This window comes from Biomphalaria glabrata, chromosome 17 (assembly GCF_947242115.1).
Source record: "Biomphalaria glabrata chromosome 17, xgBioGlab47.1, whole genome shotgun sequence".
In the NCBI taxonomy this organism is placed as follows: domain Eukaryota; kingdom Metazoa; phylum Mollusca; class Gastropoda; family Planorbidae; genus Biomphalaria; species Biomphalaria glabrata.
Window position 1 is genome coordinate 14,464,671 of NC_074727.1, and position 16,927 is coordinate 14,481,597.

A 16,927-nucleotide genomic window follows, 5' to 3' on the forward strand; every position below is an offset into this window, starting at 1 on the left:
GTGGGGAAACCTTGGGATGTAAAGAGATGTGACGTGACAGTTTGGTGTAACGTTGGGATGTAAAGAGATGTGACGTGACAGTTTGGGGTAACGTTGTAATGTAAAGAGATGTGACGTGACAGTTTGGGGTAACGTTGGTATGCAAAGAGATGTGACGTGACAGTTTGGGGTAACGTCGGTATGCAAAGAGATGTGACGTGACAGTGTGGGGTAACCTTGGGATGTAAAGAGATGTGACGTCGCATTGTGAGTCAATTTCTACATCACATTCTTTAAACCAAGTTAATAAATGTATATAAATATATTTAGGGGGAAAAAAAATAGAAAAACAAAACATTGTTTTAAATAGTTCTATTTTTTGTATGTTTACTAAACGTCTTCCAATAATACCATCAGTTGAGCTGCAGCACTCAGATTAACTTTCTATAGATATCCGTTATGTGTTTTCTTTTCTAAATGGGGACACGAACAAAAAAACAAAACAGGTTGGATCTCTGGTGCTGTGGCACGGGTTCCGACATTACTTAGTAAATAAACTAGATCAAAAATAGTTGGTCTATTTTAAGGCCAGCCCTCTCCACCGCCTCGTTTGTTTGATTGACATCAGCTAACACCATCAATTAATGTGACTGCTAACGAAAATAGGTTATTGATTTCATTGAAAACATGTTTTGTGAATGACATTTTTTTTTCTACTAAAATAGCCATGTCCACTTAACCGAGATAGTTTTTAAATCTTAATTAGTTTTTAGTTTGATCTCATCTTTAAAAAGTACATCACATTAATTACATGTTGATCCAATTATATCCCATAATACTTTTTAAACAATCTTTTATTTGGCAGGGAATAAAACAAGGGAGCTTACGCAGGCAGACAATCCAAAAGGCCGATTTGATCCTGGTGACACCAGAGTTGTCGCCTTTCACCAGACCAGCGACCAGCGACGTCACTCAAACTCGGGACTGCGTCTCAATAGCCGCTTCAGAAATGTAGCGCCGGCAAAGAACGACCTTAACCCTGACCCCAGCCTGCCTTGCAACGGAGCAGGACGGAGTTGTAGGACGTTGGCCGCGGAGCCAATCACCGACAAGGGTCATATCTGTGACTGGCGCGTGCAAGAACACTATCACCAGAGCGTTGAAGACGACGAGGAAGTATTCGTAGAAACTTCGCAAGACGACACGAGGATTAAATGCTGTGCAGTGCGGCCATGCTTTCTCCGACAGAGTGCCGAGCACAACCGTAGTTCTCCGAAAGAAGACGAATGCCCGGAAATCAGAATCAACTGTGATGGCGTGTCCGTCTCCTTGGAGTGCGACGCTATAAATGGCGTAGCTCATGACGTACCTGATGACGCTGCCCAGTTGGACGTCGGGATGATTGATGTTTCATTATGCAAAAACAAATGTGAAATAAATTATGCTCCGCCTATGGTCCGCGACGGTCACTCCTTCCCGTCTGACGCTGAACACTTTGACAACGCCAGCTTTGAAGACGACGGCGAAGCCTTTACACATTTCCCAGTGGTCACACCGTCGATACAAATAACATCAACACCAACTAAGGAGGCTACCTCTGATAGCCCGACACTTGATACCGACAACCCGAACGCGTCGCCGGACAATGCTCCATGTTTAGGGGCTGACAAGTCGACAGTGTCCGGACCACAAGCTACCAAACTGCGCGAGACATTCATCAACGGACTGAGGCGACTATCGAGGGAGAAAAACTCCTTTCTTAGGATAGATCATTCTTACAACTACGGCAGGCCTTCTTTGGATACACAGGAACGCGGCTCCAGTGGTTGCACGTTTTTATTCCCCGGCCCCCAGTCTCATCTAAGCAGCTCCCCTAAAGGCGTTGTGAGAGGCCCCGGGGAGCGCAGGAAATTGAAAGTTGAGTTCGCCGTCATGGAGGAAGAAGGTCACAAATTGAACCGGCCGAGAGCCAGAGGGGGCGGGGGAGAGTACGGAGTGAAGGACGAGGTGGATAATCACGTGGCCATGCTCGGGGGCAATTCGGCGAGGTTTCGGCAGCCCCGCGTGTCGCTGCTTGGGAAGCCTCTCAACTACCGGGCCCACAGGCGGGATATGCGTTACAGAAGAATTCAGGCCCGGATATACAACTTTCTGGAGCGGCCGAAGAACTGGGGCTCGTGGATGTATCACTTCCTCATGTAAGTATCAATTTTAGCGTCCTCAATAACTGAACAAGTTGCGTACGAGTGGACACATGTGATGCGTGGCAGTGCAATTAGTTTACCCACACGGTTGACGTGGCTAAATAAGAGATGCCAGAAGCGAAAAGTATAATACATAGAAGCGTGTGAGTGAGGAATGACATTGGTAGTCACGTGAGTAGAGTTGGAATACATTCCCCAAAATGAGTTGACTTAAAGAGGTGTGTGTGTGTATGTTGTAATTGGGAAAAAGGGGGGGGGGTAAAGATTACTTCTATACTTTCCTTTTCATTCTATGATAACACATTGGATGGTTATATCAATTATACAACTAGGGAACGGATTATTAAAATGCCATTTAGCTGAATGCACGCGTTGTTAGACAAAAGTTCACATAACTAGGTTTAAAGAATTTGAAGTAGACATTGACCCCGAGTAATAAAAACAGCCCTATTTACCTCCCCCAACCTTCTTTTCCCTATCTAACCACATTATTTCTTTTAGATAACTTGTATCCATTACCACTGGATAACTAAGGATTCTAGAAAATGGGGCTATTTTTTTTTTGTTGTTGTTTCGGGAATTTCCCTTCGTTTGAAGACGGAAGCAAAACAGCTTCTCGTCTGCTACAAATCTGGGATCAGACGTGACAGATAAGCCATGATCAAATAATCATTTGTTTATGACTTTCAGCTAAGTCTGTACTTTGGTTCCTATTCGTTTGTATTTCTATAAAATTAAGAAAAACCCAAAGTATAAGTTTAAGCCGTCCTTTACAAAGTAAACATAATCACGTCATTGGTCAAACGGAAAACCATACAAGGCAAGCTGGATTTGAACCAAAGCATTACCTTGTATGTCACAAAAAAAAACAACAACAACAACATCCTTCCAACCAAAGCTGCAAAAATAAAAAATGATCTAGTTTGCCGCCCCTTAGACAACAAAAGCGGGATCCATGCGTCCCTCTTCTTGAACTTATTATATATTAGTCAACTTTGATGCATGCAATGAAAATGTTTCTGTTATGCCATCGGGAAAGATCAAACAAGCAAAATATAAAAATTCGTTTCCAGAAACAAAACAAAACTCATTCAAAGGAGAAGAACTCCGACCTTAAAACTATATTTATCAATAATGTACAAGCTATTTCCCTTTTTCAATATCAAACACAATTATTAATTACCAATAATTAATTGACCACTTGGTTAATTTCTCGATTGATTCATGTTTTGTTAGATACAATAAATAATTGTCTAAAATTTCAACTTGATCCGAGATTGGGTGAGGGAGAAATGGCATGAACAATTATATAAGGGGACCGAATCCTACATATTTAGGGTTCCCGGTCACTTCATCCCCGGTCACTTCATCCCCAGTCACTTCATCCCCGGTCACTTCATCCCCAGTCACTTCATCCCCGGTCACTTCAGCCCCGGTCACTTCATCCCCGGTCACTTCATCCAGGGTCATTTCATCCCCGGTCACTTCCTCCCCGGTCATTTCATCCCCTGGTCATTTCATCCCTCAGTCATTTCATAACCTGGTCATTTCATTCCCTGATCATCTGATCATTTTATCTTACAAATAGTAATTGTAAAAATCATGGATGAGGATTATTTAATATATTCAATTTGTATTTCAATGACAAAAAGTGTAACAAGTTACATATGAATAAAATTAAAATTAAATGCCGTTAGACTATAAAAAAATGTTAAATGTATAAATATAGAGGTAATGTAAAAAAAAAGTGTTTTTGTGTTCATCTACACCAATCAGATAGATAGGCTATCGATTGTAAATACAAAACACGATCCATCGATTCATATTGCTGAACAATGTTATTCTCTTGCCAGTGATGCATATATCTTCCTTGGACGTGCCAGCGCTAGTCTGTAAAACTGGTGCCTTGTGCAACTGACTATCCTTACGTAGACCATCTAGAAATGTCCATGGGCGTATTTCCACCAAACCTTGGCCTTTGATCATTACGTCATGCGCAGGATAATATTATAATATTGCATCCCCCAGATCCAATAGAAGTGCTATAGCTAAGTACACACCCAGGTTTACAATGTATCATAAGATTTCTCATCAAGAATGCAAAGTGGAAGAGGAAACACTATAAACTCATTAGTAACATGTCAAAAAGTGTCAAAAAGCATTCTACATAATCATATTTATATATTAGATGAAATGAGGACTTTAAAAAGTCAAAGCCTTAACAGCACAATTAAACAATGGAATAGAAAAATATTTAATTGGGGATGAAATGACTGATATACAGGTCGTCCGGGGATGAATATACAAAAAAAAAAGCTTTACTCCCTTAGCATTCAACGATAAAATAGGAAATCTGTTCTTGCATACATTGTTGTCCACGAGGAAGTGAAATTAAAGATCATCTGTTGCTGACAATTAGCCAGGCTGTCGTGTGTCCAACACAATGACCAACAGAATCTAATTTCCTCAACTGAAGTCATGTATCCATTAGAATTGGGTCCACTCGAAGACGTTCGAAAAAACATTGTTGAAATTCAAAGTCTCTTGGCCCGAAAGCTAACCTGTTTACCATTCATCCACCAAGTCCAAGGTAGGTGTGTGTGTGTGGGGTGGGGAAGATGGAATAGAATTAAACAAAGTCTGCACGATAAATAATGAATCTTATTCGATAGCCATTTAAAATGTAAAACTTTGCAGAATGAATAAAAAACTAAATCAAAATTAAGTACAGAATCACTTCAGTTTATGTTGGGTCCTTTAAAATGAGGTATTCTATTAAAATAAATAACTATACATAAATAAAGACTCTTGAGTTTTATCTAAAAAAAAAAAAAAAACTAGGAATGTGTGGGCTATACAAAAAAAATGTTTGTCTAGAGAGGAGGACGCTCTGTCATCTTGGCATTTGTTGGTAGACGAGACGTTTTAAGGCCAGATCTTTAAACAAACTCACGCCAATAAATGGAGAGTGAATCATTTCTCTACAAAGCCAGCGCTCTCGCAAGTGACATTTCATACAACCATCTGGATTCCATTTCACTACACAAAAAGACTTTTTATGTTTTATTGATTACTCAGGAATTGAGTTTATGAGAACAATTAATGAGCCCAGGAGAGAAAAACAACAACAAATATTTGAATCAGATTTTACAGACACATCTCAAATGTACGTTAATGATAGTTTTGTTTTGCGGTGAGTTTCAATGAACTTTGGTTTACTTTTAGGGATATAATGAAAAATAATTATAAAATATTGTCTTCAAGAGAAAGATTGAAAGATGAGGGCAGTATTTCACGTAACTATATGTTGTTGATGGTCGTTGACTTGCAGCCCCAAACTGCTGGAAGACAAACCACTGCAGGAGTATTGTATTTAAACTTGCAAAACTTGAAATAAATTAATAATTTGTGAACTAAACTAAATATACCTTTTTTTTTCACAATATAGGCAAATTTAACTTGAGATGAATTAAATAAATGAAGTGGACTTTAGTGATAATATCAAATTGTATTTGAAACAAAATCTAACTCACTACAAAAACACGTCTTGACACTGTGACATCCTAGACTCGTCTGACGTACCCAAGACAGCTTGCGACAGTGCCGCTTTCATCATTCACACTGCATGGCCACCAACCAATCGCTAGCTTCTTCGCACCGTCACCATAGAACCAACACACACACCCAATCCATAACACTATGCGCCTTTCTTTGGCATGGATTCTACTTTAGGCATCAAATCTGTGGGTCTGTGTTCCCCAACTTAAGTGAGAGCTGTCCGTCTCAAGACTTATACATATGACATTAAACAACTCAAAAAGCAAAGTCATAATACAAGGAGAACACTCACGGGAATTTAGGATTAAACGAGGATTAAGACAAGGAGACACACTTTCCTGCATGCTTTTCAACTTAACACTGGAGAGAGTTATAAGAAATATACACATAAACACAAGGGGAACTATTACTAACTACTTCAGGAGAGAAAACATGGGTCCACAACCAACAGGGACGATATACAGCCAACCTCTACAATACTTTGCTTATGCCGATGACATTGCCTTATTGGGTAAAGAAATCTCTGACATCGCTAGAGCCTTCATACAACTAGAAGAAGCATCTCGACCAGCAGGACTTGAGGTCAATGACAGTAAAACCAAGTACATCACAATGACAAGAGACAATCAAACAGAGGGACAAAATATCAAAATCAAAGACCACGAATTTGAAAACGTCCAAACTTTCAAATATCTAGGAAGTACTATTAATTTCAAAAATGACCTACTAACAGAAATAAAGGAAAGAATAGCAGCAGGCAACAGGGCATTTTATAGCACCCACCATCTACTTAAGAGCAAAATGATTTCAAGTAAAACCAAGAAAATAATATACAAAACTATAATAAGACCAGCAGCAATGTATGGAAGTGAGACCTGGACACTGACAAAGACATCTGAAAATTTACTTAACACTTGGGAAAGAAAAATCCTTAGGAAAATCTATGGTGCCATACAGGATGAAACAGGGTGGAGGACACACACTAACCATGAGTTATATCAATTATATGAAGACCCACCAATAGTGAACGAAATAAAAAAGAACAGACTACGTTGGGCAGGTCACCTTGAAAGAATGTCAGACAACAGAGGGGCGAAAATCGTATACAGGCAAAAACCAAAAGGCAGGCGACTCAAAGGCAGACCCCGAATGCGATGGATAGATGACGTGGAAGCAGATCCGAAGCAGCTTGGGGTTAGGGCGTGGAGACGAAAGGCCCAGGAGAGATCTGAATGGAAGGATGTGTTAAAGCAGGCCAGAGCCCTCCATGGGCTGTAGCGCCACTGGGATGGATGGATGGATGGTCCGTCTCTTTCAGAGGTCATCTGCTTCCAGCTGCTTTCCTCCGTGTTAGTGATGCCATAATGGCGTCTGAGTTAATCCTCATAGCCCAGGGGGAACCTCTCTTCTTTAAGCTCCCTCTTTGGACAAAACATAATTTTTAAGACATATTGTTAATTGAAACAGATGCACTGAATTTTTTTTTATGATCAACTGTCTACGAGAATATCGTATCTCTAATACAATGAGCATGTTTGGTTCTTATCTTAGCTCAGGGAGGAGTGGCCTGTGTATATCATGTGTGGCAAAAGTTTCTACACGCTATTTCTCCGACACCCAATTTCGGATCAAACTGAAATTTTGCACAATTATATCGTTTACCTGACAACACAAGAATCAGTAAAAAAAAAAACAACAACAACAAACAAATTTAACCAATTATTGGTAATTAATTATTTTGTTTGGTATCTCGAACAAGGGAAAGAAATTGTGCTTGACAGATGAGGTGTTATAAGCTGAATTAGTTCCCTTTATAGGCCGCCACTCTAAATCGAAACAAACTAGATAAAACTATACCATCTTCTCTAGTCATAACTGCCTCACTACCAGAGTGGTTAGTATTTCTGTATGTTGTTGTTTATTTTATTTATATTAAACAAACAAAATTAGTTATTGAACCAAGGACGGTTATTCGTGGTGTTTATCCTTCTTACCTCCCTTTTCTCTGCTAGGCAACTATAATAGGACTGTTCATATCATGTTCAAGGAATTGTAGCATATTCGACATTGCTATTGTGCTCTGTACCAGGCTTATAACGTCACTATATCATTCATATAAAGAACTTTGTGCATTAACAATGAATGTGAATAAAGTTAAAATTCAATAGAAGATTATGGCGATATAAATAATCTCTATAAAATATTAAACATAAACGCATATTTTCAATTTTGAGAACTCTGTTTTTCTTTATAAATTATTAAAAACTAACAAAGAAAAATCGACTTCGTCAATATGGTACAAATAATCTGCATACATAGTAAATGAGTACATAGGCAAACATGAACGGTTTCTCATGAATATATGGAAAAAAATTTTAACCAATTAGAAAGAAGGTAAGGTCTTTCTAATTCCATCAAGGTTTTAGACGAAGAAATTTAAGGACTGGGTTAGTCTAAGATAATTCTTGACTTTTATTTGAAAAGAGTTCCCTATAGATCGTCTGGAATGAAATGATTGTGTGCTCTGAACGAATGTAATTTCCCCATGGACGTTTCTTTGTCTTCAAGTAGGCAAGTGTAAAACCCATTACCTATATAGTATATCAGCTTAATCCATTACACATCTGTACATTTGTAGCTCTAATTCTTTTTCTTGCAGACGTTAAATTTATTTTGTTTTTGTTTTAATTGGATGGAGCTATCTTAAAAAACTATTCGACATTTAATGCTTCACATTTGGATGAAATTATAGGGGATGGGGTGAAAAAAAGGGGAGCAAAAAAAAAATAAAAACACGGAAGAACCTTTAATAAGCTTCCCAAATTCTCCTTTCGCCCCCCCCCCACCTCCCTCTGCCACCCCCCCACCCCCACCGGTCCCACCGACCTGACTTAGTATTGTGAGAAGATAATTGAGTTTGCTAATAAACATTAGAGAGAGTCAGACTCGCTGGGTATTCTTTTCATACGAGGCAAATTCCATATACATTAGCTGCCAGGACTTACGTGTTATTATCTTGATTACCTGCTATCACGGTGATATACGGTTCTGCTGAATTGTCTAGATCAGTATACAGCTGCTTTTTGTCTTCGCCGCGCTGGTTCAGTCAGTACGAGAGACGTTCTCGTTGAGAGGCGCGAAGGCTCCGCCTAGAGAAAATTTGGAACCTGGGAAAGGATTAGGCCTACTTTCAAGAGGGCTGGTTACTTATTTAGGAACCTAAAAAAGTGTCAGTTCTTATTTCGTGTAAGAATGCCGTAACAACTCCGATATTTTAATCAAATCAGTAAGTACAAGAACTGACATTTTGTCAAAAGTTAACCGTGTTTGTGTTTATACAAGGTGACTGCAATTGGCTAGGACATAAGGCTTAGGATTGATGTATGTTTGTATATATGTAAGGGAGATAAAGGCAATCTAACCCATCACCATTTTAAAGCGCGATATAGAGGATTTGGGTTGAGACAATACTGTAAGAGATTTATATAATACTAACATTACCCATCAGCTTGCTCGTTGATGTTTTCGAAGGCTATATATTGTTTATGTTTTTCTTACCTATAACGATATAATTATATAAAGTTAAACGTCCCACCTTGCATTCCTTTGGCCATCAACTTCTAGTATCTATTACGTAGACCCAGATTTAGATCAAATCATTCATCATAAATTAAAGACGTTCCTTTTAGCAGAAGATGGTCTCAGTAGAATAGCACTTCAGGGCTTATTATATTGATGAGACTATGCTTTCATAATGCGTAGGTAAATAAGAGTTAAACTTATAGTTTAGGGGTCAGGGTTGAGGGTGGTCGAAATTGAAACTCCTCTACACAATGCTATAAAATTACTGACCGAGATAGTACGGATCGGACTAACGATTCGAACCAACGAACATCGTTTTGATGCGCAATCTATGCGGGTAGCATCCATTACTTTATCCTTTACTTTATCCATTACTTTATCCATTACTTACGGTGCCATGCATCAACATACACAGGTGCTGCCTAATGCTCCTCTGGCAACTTTCCAGTTCATATCGGATCTCAAACTTTGGTTTCACAAAGTCACATAACTCAGGCACTAACTTTGTGCTCACCACCCTATGAATTCATCAATGCCAGGTTAAGATGTAATTTGGACTATTAGCCTTTGCGCCAAGAGGGCTGAAACAAACAAGATTATAGAGAGAGTTTGCGTTATCACGCAAACTCACAGTTCTTAAAAAATATGCTAATCAATCGTAATGATTTTTGGCACGATGAGTAATTAAGTAAATGTTTCCCTTCAGACTAGGTACATGATATGATGTATATGATATGAGGTAGATGAAACTAGGTAGATGATATGAGGTAGATGATATGAGGTAGATGATAAGAGGTAGATGATATGAGGTAGATGGTATGAGGTAGATGATATGAGGTAGATGATAAGAGGTAGATGATATGATTAGATGATATGAGGTAGATGATATGAGGTAGATGATATGAGGTAGATGATATGAGGTAGATGGTATGAGGTAGATGATAAGAGGTAGATGATATGAGGTAGATGATATGATTAGATGATATGATTAGATGATATGAGGAAGATGATATGAGGTAGATGATATGAGGTAGATGATATGATTAGATGATATGAGGTAGATGATACGAGGTAGATGATACGAGGTACATGATATGAGGTAGATGATATGAGTCAAGTATGTTATAGGGCTAATGGTTTACGAGGGCATCGTGTGGCCAATGCAATGACGAAAAAACTTTACTTTTCCCATCTAAAGGTCAGATACAGTTGGGTAAACTGTGTGATGGCCTAAAATTCCCAAAGTTGAAAAGATTGGTCTCCACTTAGATTTGAACTAAACATCCTTTGCTTGAGATCCGTGAGCTTTATCTCTCGTAAACTTTGAGCTGTTTAACAAATAAATCTAAAGTTAAGAGAATATTATTTATGAAAGCAAAATGTTTTAATCATAACATTAAAAACAGACAATATATAAACTACGTTATTCATAAAAAAAAAAGAAATAATAAAATTGTGTCTACAGTCATCTTATTTCACATTAAATTGTGTCGTTAAGAATGTATTCCAACCCTGTCTTACTCTGGGTCACTGACAGTAAGGAAATAATTTGATCAAAGAATCGATACTAAACACAAAAACAATACTGCAGAGAGAGACACGTGAACACAACACGAAACAAATGGAGTCAATTACAGTGAAATAAGGCTGATGAAAAGTAAGCAATAAAAGAACATGATAATAAAGAGTTTTATGCTACACAAAAACTCGTGGGCGGGCCCTGCGTGTCAGTTTGTCTTACACACTACGTCAGGGAAATGAGAGGATCGTTCGCTGTAGTTTTCAGTTAAAACGAGCCGCCGCATTTTACTATTGTTTAAAAAATATGTTCATATATATGATCATACAAACAGTGCTGGATGTACCTATAGGCGACGTAAACTACAGCTTATGGCCCCAGTTGCTTGTGACCCTACGCAAAAAAAAACAGTTCCAAGCATATTTTAAATTTTTTTAAAGAAAGAGAAAAGAAAGAAAAAGTCTTATGTTGATAATAAGGGGTCAAAGTTTAGGACTCTATGAAGCCTAAATCCGATCCTGCATACTGTATTCAAGATTAGCTCTTAGAAATATAAAATGTCGGAAATCAGCTAAAACTCCAAAATACATATTTGATGTTAGCGTATTCAACCAGCTTCATACCCATCCATCGCTGTAAGGGTATTCCACTATGAGAGATTGTCAGTTTTCATGTTATGACTGAGAGTATCGACTCGAGACAATGTAGTCGCGGTATTGATCACAGCCGATGACGCTGACTCTGTCCTTAAATGGATTTATTATCGCCACTAGCCGGCTGTGCCGAGGTGAGGAAGCTGTATTGATGTACTGTCATTTTTTTCCTTCTATTTTTGTTTAGCTTTTATTTTTTCCCACGAGAGAAATGAACTTTTTACATTTGCTTACGTGGCTCTTTATCACATCCGGCTAAGATACTTAAAGTTTAAGGTTAAAGACTATTTATACTTTTTTTTTCGATAAATTGATAATGTGATGTCCAGGGGCGTAGCTAGTAATGTTTCATCGTTTGTTGGGCCCGGGGGGCTTGACCTCTTTGGAGATCCCTACATTTTGCGTAATATTAAATTTTTAGTGTAAAAAACACTCATTTGGGGGCCCTTTCAAGTGGGGGCACGGGGGGATTTTCAAATTCTCCCCCCCCACCTTAGCTACGCCACTGGGGATGTCATTTATTATGTGGAATACAACTGCACAATCTAATATATATATATATATATATTTAAAAACAGAATATTGACTAACTGATTCACTCATTCTCCTCTTATCACTAATTTAACCTGTTATTACTTACCTATCGCCTAGAACATCTAAGCATCTTTCAAGATACAAACAACAGCGGTAATCTCCCCAAAACGATAGTTTGTTCACAGTTCCGTTCCAGTACGTTTTTTTTTTTTTGTTTTTTTTTTACAAGAAACCTAGAGCCTGTCAAATAGTTTGAGATAGAACCAAGAAGCTGATTTACTAATTCACCCACTTTGGGGTGTTATAAAAAAATTAATTAACACAGTTGTTCCTTAACGTATACTAGGAAAAAATTAGCACTTTTAGAAATCAGGCTACTCGTTTTCCCAATCGAATTTTTGTTTTCTGTCTTCCAATCCAATTTTTAATGTTTAATTCTAGTCTTTTTTTTAGCGGCCCCGAAAGGGGAAAAGACGCTATTACTTTTGTGTGGAATGTATGTCCGTCCGTCCGTCACGTTTAGATCTCGTAAACAAGAAAAGATAGTGAAAATCCGACATCATAATATTTTAGACCATTCAAAGTTCTGATATAACGGCTATTTATTTGTTTTCTGAAAGCGAAAAATCGAATATTTTTTAAATCACTTGTGCTAGCATTTTTTTTTCATAAAATACACCTTTTTTTACAACTATTCACTATTAATAGTAACAAACACTGGAGGCTCCTTAGTAGGGGAGAAAACAATTACCATATTTTTAACACATATAAGCAAATGGTTTTAGATTTTTTGTCAAAAAATATTTTTTTTATTATTTGTATTGCTAAGCTATATAAGTTCTGTCATACTAACTACTACATTTAAAAAAAAAAATGTTTTTTAAGAGAAAAAAATCTATTTAGTACGAATATAAGTTGGACATAATTCAAAACAACAATTAATAAGTATTTTTTCCTAATATCGCGTGAACTGAATGTAATTCGACTACACTTGAAAGTAATTTTACGAATCTCAAGGGAGGAAATCAAAAATTGTCATATGAAACAATATAAATGTTTAAATGCCTATGTACGTATGAGCCTGTATGTATATATAGGCCCCCATATATACACACGTTTAATAAAAAAAAATAATATAAAGAACTGGGTTAACGTAGCAAAGCACAAGGGGAAAAACCCAAAGCAATGGAGACAAAGTGTATGGAAAAAAAAAAAGTGAAATTTAAAATGTTTTAATATCATTTGATGTTCTACTTTCACTTTTTGATTGTTCTATTAAATTATCTATTGTTGACATTTTTACTATATACATTTAAGTACCTTATATTTAAAAAATATTCATTATATACTATTGCAAAAAATGTCATGTGATGAATAATCTGTACAAAGCAACTTAAACGTTAAAATGTCATGACAACCTTAATGTAATTACTTCCATTGACACGTTTGCATTGTATTTTAAAATGTAAGTATTTAATCTGTACCCTTACCAATAAAATATGTATCTTTTTGATAAAAAAAAAGCCCAAATAAAGAGGCCAATAGCCAAAAAAAAAAAGAGGCAATGCCCAAAAAAGAGGCAAGGAAAAGAGGCAAAAGCCCAGGGATTCCTAGGATGTAAACATCTCGACGTCTCAAGTGAAAAGCTAAAAAGCTGAGGTATCCTAAAAAAACAAACAAACAATTAGATCAATTAGATATTTATTATAAGACATCAGTTAGGCCAGGTTCACATCTAACTTCACATTCACTTTCACCGATCCTTTGTTGCTGGACCGCTGGGGCACCACACAAGATCTATCAACCTTCTTTCTCCGTTCTTCTCTGTCATTTGCCTTTGCTAGAATTTCATTGTGATGTTTTTTCTTTCAGAAAATATTGAAACCTGCCTTTTTACCTGCCTGGGTGGACCACTTCGGGGGCCGATTTTGAATTTGTGTTTCCCCACAAACTGTCTTTGTAACCTTGTTTCAATTACGTCATATTGTGTTTTTATTTCATCTTCCTTTAATCTTATAAATCACAGATTTTCCTTTACTATTGTGATAAATAAACTATTTTAGTGAAGCTAATTTGATATTGACTTGTTTTTCGATATTTCCATATCAGAAAACATCAGTGATAATGGCGAGCGCTTGATTTCTCTCTGCGCATCCAACAGCCTTTCAATTGGAAACACATATTTTAAGCACAAACAAATACACAAAAAAAAAAAAACGTGGCGATCACCAGATGGAGAAACCTTCATCGAGATAGATTACATTTGCATCTCCAAACGATGGAAGTCGTCTCTGTTAGACGTGAGGACACGCAGAGGAGCGGATTTCAGCTCAGACCACTACCTTGTCAGTGGCAAATGTATGCTCCGATTGAAACGCCAACCAAAACGAGCCACACGACCCCGCCCATTTAATGTAGAGAAGCTTAAAGACGGCAATACTGCAGCACAGTTTCAACTGAAACTAACGAACCGCTCTGAGGCTCTTGCAGATATATTGACCCTTGAAGAAGAGTGGGCCAACTTCAAAGATACCACTATTGGGTGCGCGGAAAAAGTTATCGGAAGGAGGCGAAGTTCATACAAGGAACGGTGGATACAAGACAGAACATGGACATTGATAGATGAGAGGAAAGAGGCCAAACGTAGACGAAAAATGAAACACAGGATCACAGTCTAGCGGAAGAAGCCTATAGGGAAGCAGATCTGAAAGTAAAGAGAAGCTGTCGGCGAGATAAACGGGACTGGATTGAGCAGAAGGGACAAGAGGCACAAGCAGCTGCAAGCAGAAATGACACAAAAACCCTCCATCGTATTGTCCGAGATCTCACTGGAGCAAAGAGTGGACATAGGGCACCGATAAAAGACAAGCGAGGCAAAACTTTGATAATGAAAGAAGAACAGGATGGAAGATGGGTAGAGCACTTTAAAGAGACCCTTAACCAACTGTCGCCAGACCTAACTTACATATTCAAGGACCCCTTTCCAGACAATGATCTCAAGGTCAAGACAGACCCAATAACTGCTGAGGAGGTTACCATGGCCATTGCAGTGATAAAGAATAACAAAGCACCAGGACTAGACATGATATCAGCAGAAATGCTAAAATATGGGGGACAGTGCATTGTTAACAGAATGACTGATATCTTAAATCTCTGTTGGCGAACTTCAAAAGTCCACCCGACTGGCAAATGTGAGTGATTGTAAAGCTTCCAAAAAAGGGCAACTTGGCAGACTGCAACAACTGGAGGGGCATAACTCTCCTCTCTGTCCCGGGCAAAGTTTTCAGCACTGTCTTGTTGAGACGGCTTTAACAGTCTGTAGATGAAAGGCTCAGAGAAAAACAAGCAGGTTTCCGAAGAGGCAGATCATGTACAGAGCAGATTTTCGTTCTACGAAATATCATAGAACAAAGTTTTGAGTGTCCACCGAGAATCACTATGGAAAATAGTTAGAGAATACGGCATCCCAGAAAAATTCGTCCAGATCCTATGACACCTTTACAGTCAGTCTAGTTGCTGCATTAAAACAGAAGAGGGAACAATAGAGTTTTTTACAATCGAGACAGGTGTGAGACAGGGGTTCATCTTATCTCCCTTCCTTTTCCTTCTAGCCATCGACTACATAATGAGGAGAGCAATGAACCAGACTGCCTTTGGTATTCCATGGCGTGAACAACTCCGATTGACGGACTTGGACTTTGCTGATGATGTTGCACTACTCGGGGCTACAAATAAATACAAATAAAAAATTCCATATTAAATAAAGAAGCCTAAGAATAGTCAGAGATTGTAGTTAGTACTTTCTTTTTTTTTTTATCATGTTAGTATCTGGCATCCCATTTGGGTTTTGGTTGCTAGAGGAATAGATAGTCATTGCTAGATTATTGGGCCCAACACGGCCTATAACTGTTTTACATGTTTTAAATGTTTCTTCAGAACTGAAAGATTGAGGGTTTTTTTTTTCTATTTCGTAAAGTGGAGTTATGTTTTTTTTCCCAGCTAAACAAAGATCTCCAGCATACAATTAGATATCAGGTCATCAGATTTCAGTTCTGAAAATACCTAAACATATTCACCACCCTATGCCATGGAAGCAATGTCATGGTTCACTAATCCAAGTTTGTTAAACCGTAATTCTGTTTTTTACTTGTTTGAATGTAGGATGTGTGGCTGAGAGGCTACGTCTTGGCCACCTAACAAGGGAACTCGAGTTCGAATCTCAACTCGAGCGGCGTAGTGTTTGCTGAGCGATAAAGTTACCCACTTCCTACACAAAAGAGACCATAGCGCGCTAAGCATGCTATAAGCATGAAAGATGAATTTATAAAAGTAATTTTTTTTTAAAATACAAATAATGAGAGGATACAAATAACGTCCTAAAAGATGCTGCCAAGGGAGACTGTTATAATTTTTTTTAACTTGAAAGAATACAGACTTTTCCTATTTCAGAGAAAGACTGCAAGCTTATTGTTACAATCATAATGAGAAACAGAAGAATAGTTTTTATTTCTCAATAAGAATTTTGAATTTTAAGTTTCAAGCGTGATATGTGTCTGTTTAAAACAAAATAACGATGTCTTGCTGTGCATTTTACAATGACCCACACTTCCAATACCATTTATTTATTATTATTCATCTGAAGCTCTGAGAATTAAGGCATACCCTAATAGCACGAGTTGGAAGTGATTTAAAATTAGAACTCGAACTCGGCATCAGAGCATGTATAATACAACGTGGCACCTCTCGGACAGCATGATCCATCACGTGAGATGTACGTCTTATGTAATAATTTAACTTTACCTTGTGTACAAGATGCACCTGTCCGTTGTACGACCTGCTTTATTCTCATTAACTTCATTAACTGCAAACAATACAAATTAACTTTCTGAACATGGTTA

The 16,927-nt window shown here is 37.8% G+C and overlaps 1 protein-coding gene across 2 annotated transcripts in view; it reads left to right on the top strand.

The window, feature by feature from the left end:
* Positions 1-16,927, top strand: part of LOC106076837 (uncharacterized) — a 217,092-nt gene that overhangs the window by 85,850 nt on the left and 114,315 nt on the right. For both annotated transcript variants that reach the window (XM_056015161.1, XM_056015162.1), the window contains exon 3: positions 845-2,177. In XM_056015161.1, the coding sequence (XP_055871136.1) occupies positions 845-2,177 (1,333 nt within the window). The remainder of the gene's footprint in view (positions 1-844; positions 2,178-16,927) is intronic.